Source organism: Scophthalmus maximus, chromosome 19 (genome assembly GCF_022379125.1).
Source record: "Scophthalmus maximus strain ysfricsl-2021 chromosome 19, ASM2237912v1, whole genome shotgun sequence".
NCBI lineage: Eukaryota > Metazoa > Chordata > Actinopteri > Pleuronectiformes > Scophthalmidae > Scophthalmus > Scophthalmus maximus.
Genome location: NC_061533.1, coordinates 3,645,229 through 3,653,658, shown reverse-complemented (window position 1 = coordinate 3,653,658; position 8,430 = coordinate 3,645,229). Strand labels below are relative to the sequence as shown.

At 47.0% G+C, this 8,430-nt stretch overlaps 1 protein-coding gene across 2 annotated transcripts in view; it reads left to right on the top strand.

The window, feature by feature from the left end:
- Positions 1-1,388: 1,388 nt before the first annotated feature.
- adamts3 (ADAM metallopeptidase with thrombospondin type 1 motif, 3) overlaps positions 1,389-8,430 on the top strand; it is a 113,582-nt gene continuing 106,540 nt past the window's right edge. Inside the window, exons 1-2 of one of the 2 annotated variants that reach the window (XM_035638733.2) lie at positions 1,389-1,888; positions 2,259-2,280. In XM_035638733.2, the coding sequence (XP_035494626.2) occupies positions 1,829-1,888; positions 2,259-2,280 (82 nt within the window). In that variant the 5' untranslated portion in view covers positions 1,389-1,828. The remainder of the gene's footprint in view (positions 1,889-2,258; positions 2,281-8,430) is intronic. The other variant, XM_035638734.2, reaches the window with a different exon arrangement.

Sequence of the window (8,430 nt, the reverse complement as noted above, 5' to 3'; positions counted from 1 at the left end):
AGTTTCATATCACACGTCCATTTTTTGGACATTTGACATAGATGCGGTCACGTGATTGTCAGATTATTTCTCAAATTAAACATGAAATTTTTTTTCACATGTAATGTCAGAAATAGTGTTATTGTTATACCATTCATGTTGACCAGCCTGTCACATCCTGTCCTAGGATGAAGTTGGGATCATGTATTCATATTAAAGACGGTGCGATGTCATGACATTGGATTATTGTTGTTTTTAAACCGACTAATGTGGTAATGAATATACTTGAGCAGCCTGTATCCCATCCTGTCCTGGGATGAAGTTAAGAATTGAGTTCCTCCTCTTCCTCCATTGTCCCGCCATGTTTAAGGACTCAGTGATGTCAGGGCATCGGATTAATGTGTTAATGTTATCGTTACATGCATATATTCATATTAATATGTTAACATTCACGTTGAGCAACCATCCTCAACCTGTCCCTGTCTCCTCCTCCTCCTCCTCTCCCGTCCATCCATGTGTTCAGATGAAGGACTGAGTGATGTCAGGACATGGGATTACTGTTGTTTTCATTAGGCTATTGATAACACAATGTGTGGTTATGCATTTACTTGAGCAGCCTGTCTCATCCTATCCTATCCTGTCCCGGGACGAGGGTTAGGGGAGTTGGTTGATCCTCCTCCTCCTCCTCCTCTTCCTCCTCCTCTTCCTCCTCCTCCTCTTCTTCTTCCTCCTCCTCCTCCTCTCCTGTCCCTCCATGTGTTCAGATAAAGGACTGAGTGATGTCAGGACATGGGATTACTGTTGTTTTCATTAGGCTATTGATAACACAATGTGTGGTTATGCATTTACTTGAGCAGCCTGTCTCATCCTATCCTATCCTGTCCCGGGACGAGGGTTAGGGGAGTTGGTTGATCCTCCTCCTCCTCCTCTTCCTCCTCCTCTTCTTCCTCCTCTTCCTCTTCCTCCTCCTCCTCCTCCTCCTCCTCTCTCCTCCTCCTCTTCTTCCTCCTCCTCCTTCTTCCTCCTCCTCCTCCTCCTCTCTCCTCCTCCTCCTCTCTCCTCCTCCTCCTCCTCCTCCTCCTCTCTCCTCCTCCTCTTCTTCTTCCTCCTCCTCCTCCTCCTCCTCCTCCTCTCTCCTCCTCCTCCTCCTCTCTCCTCCTCCTCCTTCTTCCTCCTCTTCCTCCTCCTCCTCTCTCCTCCTCCTCCTCCTCCTCCTCCTCTCTCCTCCTCCTCTTCTTCCTCCTCCTCCTCCTCCTCTCTCCTCCTCCTCTTCTTCCTCCTCCTCCTCTTCCTCCTCTTCCTCCTCCTCCTCTGTCCCGCCACCATGTGTCCGGGCTGGAGGAGAGGGGCAGGGTGACGTCACGCAGAGGCCGGCCTCTGCCGTTTATTAGGCGGCGGAGCAAAGTGCCCGGTCGCGAGCGTCCCACTGCAGCTCTGTCCGGCGGCGGCGGAGAGGATGTGCTACTAACTTCCACCGGGCAGCAAACAAACCCCCCCCCCCCCCAAAAAAACCCCCAAAACCCAAGAAACTTGACGAAAACTCTGTGAAATAGACAGAAAGAAAAAAGGAAAAGAAAAAACAACACAGACTTGACTGACAAAGTGTCGCAACTCGCCTCACTTTGGCTTTTTAATGAAAACTTTTTAACAACTTAATATCTTTTTTTTTTCTTTCTTTTCTTGAACCAAGGCAGAGGCAGTGCTCTTCACCCTCCTCCCTGATACGTTTTTGAATGACGCTGGCGTTTTGAGTTTTTCTATTTTTTTTCTATTCTTTTTATTTGACGTTGGGATAAAGTTTTTTCTCCTTTTTTTTTTTTGATTTTTTTTTTTATCATTACGACTCGTGATGGCTGTCCTGTCACTAGCGGTACTCCTCGTAGGATTTGTGTTGACCTCAGCTGACAAGGTAAGTGTCTCTATCTCTGTTGTATTTATTCACCCGGCCACTATGGGAAGAAAACCCGCCTGCGAGTCGGGAGATTGCGCCCGGAGCCTCTCTGGCGCACAACTTTTGCCACGTGCGTAAATGCGCACACACACTGCGTCCTCTGTGTTGACATGTGGACTCGGCACACTGCATGCGTGTTATGCCTGGGCATGCTTGTTTCAAGAAACGGTGTTTGCAAGCTTCAGTGAACTGCTGCTGCTGCTGCTGCACATCTCAGATCATGATTTCCTTCTTCTGGCTCATGCGCCGCGTTTCTAACTCTCTCTCTCTCTCTGTGTCTCTCTGTCTCTCTCTCTCTGTGTCTCTCTGTGTCTCTCTACCCTCACAGGCTGGCGAGGTGGATCGAGAGGGTGAGTCCCGCTCAATTTTTTTTTTTTATCCCTTGTCGATCTTGTCAATAATTTGGGGGAAAAAAAATCTTAGAAAGTTGTGTGAGAAAAAAGTGTTGTCCCTCCCTCCCAGGGAAACTGCAGCAGGACAACTTGGGTTGCACTCAGATCAAAGTGGGAGGGGAGTGTGTGAGGAGCTCTGTAATACACACCCCCCCACCTTCCTTTACCCTCCTCTGCCTCCCCCCCCCCCCCCCCCCCCCCTACACACACACACACACACACACACACACACACACAAATATTACATGAGCAAACTGCTTCAAGGGGCTTTGTTGTACAGGAAAGAAAATTCCTCTTCCAAATCCTGCACATCTGTTCTCCATTGTGCGGTTAGGGAGTAAGTGAGCTGCAACAGTGTCCACGTAGGATCCTTTTACACCCGCCGTTATCTCTCGGAACACCTCAAGGGCCTTTAACACACACACACACACACACACACACACACACACGCGCGGTCGGGCTGTAGTCGAGCGCTCGCGGTCGCCTGTCGTCTGCCGCTGGCTACACGCGCTTGGCCGCTGTGTTCGTCTTTCACCGCCATCATTTCTCCCTGCACAGGTTAAAGCCATTGGGTCTCACCACGTGAGAGCCGTTTGTGTGAGCCCATTTGATCCTTAGTGTGCGCGGGTGAATTAAGAACGACTTAAAACCCCAGAGGGGAGAAAAAAAAACGTGTTTGGGCGACTGTGGCTCAGGAGGCAGAGTGGGTCGTCCACTCGCCCGAGGGTCGGTGGGCTAGACACTTCACCCTAAATTGCCCGACAGAAAAAGAGCGCGGTCGATAGCAGCGCCGTATGAATGTGACCTGTACTGTAAAGCACTTTAAGCGGTCAAAAAAGATATAGTCCGTTTACCATAGTCCATTTAAAACGTACCGTTAATGTCATCCGCTCCGATTCGCCGGACGAAATTTGTCAACTTTTTCGTAAAATCAAACCAAAAAGGTCCCGAAGAAGCTCCTACCTGCCCACATATCAGATTTCAACCAACTCAGTCCCTAATCCAGTTCCGACCTGGAGTCCTTCTTCAACTATCTGCTGGTTTTGCCCGTCCACACCCCCGTGTGCGCCAGTGCACCCGGCACCAAGGGGCTGTTTAGCTTCTACTCCCAGAGTTCGCCTTGTAGTTGGGGTCACGTTGACGTCGGATCGCAGTCCCACCACAATCACGATTGTGCGATTGGTCTGGGACCGCGTCCTCCGAAGACAGGGATCGCTAATGAAGTGTTATGGTTCGCGGCCAAGTAAGATTTTGTTGTGTTCTGCCCAAACGAAATTGTGCCAAGGGAGAAAATAAACCAGACTAAACAGCGCAGGTTTTTTTCTTCTTCCCGAAATGACCCCAAGAGAACTTCTTTCATTCAGCACTTTTCCCCTGCTTATGAGGAAATGATTTTTCTTTCTCGGGTTATAAACAATATCCCCAAGTGGTCACAACCTGTTGCATGAGTCGGAAACCCGCTCGTTCTCCATCAATAATGAAAAAGACGCCCTAATCTGAATGAAATATAATCAGAATTTTATATATTTATATTTTGGCCTGACAATTTGTACAGTTAAGGAGCTCTCAGCTGACTCGAAGCTCCACAGTGTAAAGTTCTTTTACTCACTACTTAGTCACAGTTGACTTTGGTACGGAAGGTCGCGGTTCGATTTCGGGTCATCCCAGTGTGGAGCTTGATTGTACGCTGCTTTGGACAAACGCGTCAGCAAAATGAGTCTAGTGTAACGTCACACATTCTGTGAATGACACGAAGAGGCGGCATTCATCCGGGTCAAACGACAATCTCATCACACGTTTGTCCCGCGAAGAGAGTTTGAAGAACGTGTCTGGAAACACTGGTAAAATAGAAAAAAGAACTGCATTTGCATTTGAAACCACTTTTCAGACCTTTGGGGAATCAGAGTCAGACAATCCACCAATCATGGCCATCTCACTGTGTGTAGAGGTGTGAGAGTGGGCCGGCTCGCAAACTTGCCTTTTAGTGTGCTTCAGCTGAAGTTCTTGTCTGATGGGCGGAATAAGGGCTGATATCCTGCTCGCCACACAGGCCCACACCTTCTCCGACCTTGGAACTGAACGGCCGAGTCCAACAGGGTCTCGAACACAAACAAACTGACACGTCTGCGCAACTGTACAAACGGGGGCAACGTCATGTTCCGTCCAGGAGTGGGCACCATTATCTCCGTGTGAAGCCTCCATCACATTTGCTCCCTCTTGAGACTCTGAGTGAGGCCATTTGGAGCGGAGATGAAAACGTTTGCCCTTAAAGCTTCAATAGAGTCTTGTGGAGTTGTTTTCACGGTGGCACTGATCCGAGGCTCTGTGTTGCTTCAAAGTTCCCGGGCAGATCTTTTGGTACGTCGGGTCTCAGAGATGCGCAGGTGTCCAAAGAGATTGGTGACAAATGGAAGGAAAAAAAACCACCTGAAATATTTCAGCGCTACGTCAGAAGCATCCACAACGGGTTCGACGCTCCTTGGCGGAGATTTTCCAAGTGCCGTGGAGGGTACGAACGCCATTCTTCCAAAAGATATCCCCTCATTTTGCACCAGGTGGCGTTTATCTTTAGCCGTCTTTCAGAACCAGGTTGTCGTCAAGCCACGTCTTCTCCTTGCACATGCAGCCTCTTTTTTTTTTAATGAAAACCCCAAATCATTATTAATGAAACTTTAAAGCAGACGTTGGTGACGTTCTTCGCTTTTCCGCGGACTCTTCAGGCAATTGGAAACCTCAACGAGGGACCCTCACAAGGGCGTCTTTTTCTTTTTTTTTAGAGCGGCCAATTTTGCATCGATGTTCAGCAATCACACAGATTGAGAAATCCATCTCAGCAGAGGCAGAGAGACTAATTTCTCCCCTCCAGAAAGGGCATGCCAATTTTACATTCCACAAACTTTGCTTCGCTGAGTGTGGACAACGCTGCGAAGGGCATGTGCTGAGGACGGAGGGATCAAGCCTTTAATCAGTTGATTCAGTCCACTTGATGAAAGCTATTCACTTTTTTAAGACCTTAGAGGCCGCATTTGACAAAAAAAATACGTTCATGATGAAACACCAATAAAAGAAAAGTACAGACCATTTTGCAAAAATGAATAGACATGGCACTGAATCTGTTCAGGTGAAAGAGTTTGGCATCCACACCACGTGGTCCCAGTGTCATGGGTCAAAGCCATGGACAAATGACCACATGGTGGCGCTGTCTGTGCAAAAGATAATTAAACAGAGATTCTTGGCCCATGGCTGAACTTTCCGCCAGATTCCTCCCATCAGAATTCTCTCTCGCCAAATAGCAAACAAAATAAACGGACTTACAGGACAAATAACTGTGACGTCGCAGACAAATATATTGACACGACTTCACACGTGGAGGAAAGTTTTCATCGCGTGTCTCTGAGCTGCAACACTGAACCCGGGAACCTCATGATGTCCCAAGTATCTCAAAAGCAAGGACACCGTTTTAACCCCTTTTTTATTTTGAATTAAACGTAAATGTTCCCTTCACTGCACACGAAGTAACTCGCTTGCAATTTGATCCCTACTTGAAATGGTTTATCCTCTGGGTGAAAACTCTCTCAGTGATTTGTGTGTGTTCAGTGTTTAGAATGGTTCAAAATGATGCTACTGGTTTCAGATGGTATCTCTGAAATATGTGATTTTTTTTGTTTTGTCAGGGACGTGTGTTACCACAAAAGTCAATGAAGACGATGGAGAGAATCCGGCATAATAGTGTCTGGCCTTGTCCTTTTTTTCCCCCTCAGTTGGACAAAAGGCATCGTTTTTTTGAATAGACTAGAGGAAATGACAGGAAGTGGAAGCGTATTGTGAAATAACAAGTAATGGTTCTTTTTCTCTCCCCGGGACAATGGATGTGTGCCAGTGCACCGTTTTTGTAGAATAAACTGCAGATTAGTCCTAAACTGCTATTTAGGCTCGATGTTCTCTGAATGTGAAAGTGTGAGAACGGTTACGGCTTCAAATTTGGAGAATGTGACCGTGTCTTCTTATTTTGAGCCTAAGACATAGATTCCAATCCATGGTTGAATATTGACAGCTCTGATTGGCTGCTTCAGGGTTGGATTTTCGTAAACAATTATAGATTAAATAACAAAAGAGGGACTTTGATACTTGCCAATGTTGCCCCGGATGTTTAATGTTGTCGACAGGGCTGCGCGATACGACCAAAATCTCCCGATAGAATTAATCTCATATCAACGATTAACACGTTTAATTGTTACTCACATCTTTTCTGCACCATGTAAATTGGGGCCGTGTCTTTGCGGATGCAAGCTGCCGTCACGACTCGCATCTTCGCAGATGCAAGTTTGTGCAGCAGCTGCCTCCTTCCGCCTTTGTGATTCTCCATCGCCACATGGCGTGTGCCACGCGCAGCATCCGAGTCTGGTTCCTTGGTTTCTGATGACATGGATTCATGCGTCGGCGGTGAAACTGGCTTGTGGCCTTGTGAGTCTGTTGTGGAGCCCCATGTGTCAGACTCAGATAATACAGAAGTGTTTTGTCAGTGTTGTCCACGTGCAAGTTCCCCCCGCCCGCGCTGCGGCGTGGAACGATGCGAAGCGCCATCCGGGTGATTGTGAAATATTCGGTGACAGACCCTAATATAACAACGCTGGACGTTCTTCTGTCGTCACACAGTAGGCCGCTGTCATATCGCACAGCCCTAGTTGTGGAGGCACAACGTTGGAATCCAGGTTTTCAGGGCCTGTGAGAAAAGATGAAAATGCCTTGTGGGTGTGACATGCGTCGGATTAAGTTGGAGAAACGCTGCTTGAGATTAGACCTAGGCCTCCCGAGGATTAAACCTCACGCCTGCAAATGCACACTAATGACCAGCGCCGGTTCTTAGCTTCTGCTCTGACCCGTGGCACTGACTTTTCTCATCCCATGACGATTTTTGTTGCACCAGCTTTGTCGCAAAGAGAGCTCCCTGCACGGGGGGGAAGTGAGTAATGCTCCATCTAAACTTACACCATCCTCACACTGACACACGCATGTTTGCACGACCTTTTCAGGTGTCGATATCCAGCGGCTATCTCTGTGTCTTTCATGTTTGCAGAAGGAGTGAAGTTAACATGATGTAACTGTGAGGTATTTGCTCTGTTGGAAAAAAAGAAAAGAAGGGAAGAGAAGCAGCCTTTCATGTTTTTGTACTTTCGAAAAACCCGACACGTGTGTGGAGTTATGACGCATGAGCTTCATTTCCAGTCATCCTTTATCCTTTAACGTCCATCCCTTTATTAATCTCACCGTGAGACTGTAATGTGTCACATCTGCACGTTCCTTCTCAAATGCAGGTTGAGTGGGTTTTTTTTGTACATCACGTGTGCACAGCGCACACACACCGTCGTCTGTCAAAGCGTGCCATTTTCCCGAGACGTGTAATTTTTGAGTTTCACCACCGACACGTGCTCCAATGTCCGCTCGTCCAAACTCCTACAAGATAATTACAAGGTTTCGGATGTTCCTGGTACATTAGCTATTCCCGACCAAAACTGACGAAAAAAATGTTTAGAATCGCGCACATTTCGAGAGGCGGACCGAGCTCGGGTGGAATTTTCCTTTTCTTCATAATGATTAATATCCCAGTATAGGAGAGCGTGTATTTATTTTGGACATGTTAAAGGTGGTAACAGCTTATCAGGAAAAACCGACTGGAAAACATCCATTTTTTTTTCTTCTTCTCCGCACTCAGCACTGCTTCATGCCTGCAGTGATTGATGACAGTGATATAAGCGATCATAATAACAGGGGCGAAAGCGGAAAGGAAAGACCGGGTGTTAGAGCCAGGGTGAAGCAATTTTTTTGATCAACCAATCGGGTGATAGGAAGAAAAAAAAAAACAATATTTCATGATAGATGATTAATGTATAGTAATTTTTTTGGGGGGGGTGGCAAACATAAGTGTAGCTTCCCAAATGTGAGTATTTTTGATGTTTCATATAATTTTAATTTGAACATCATTCATTGGGTGTTGCCCTGTCGGTCGGACAAAACAAACCATTTAAAAAACGCTACTCGTGTGACTGGCGTTTTCTTTTTTTTAAGCATGCAGCACAACCCCGTACGGTTCTGCCGCATGGAGCCACA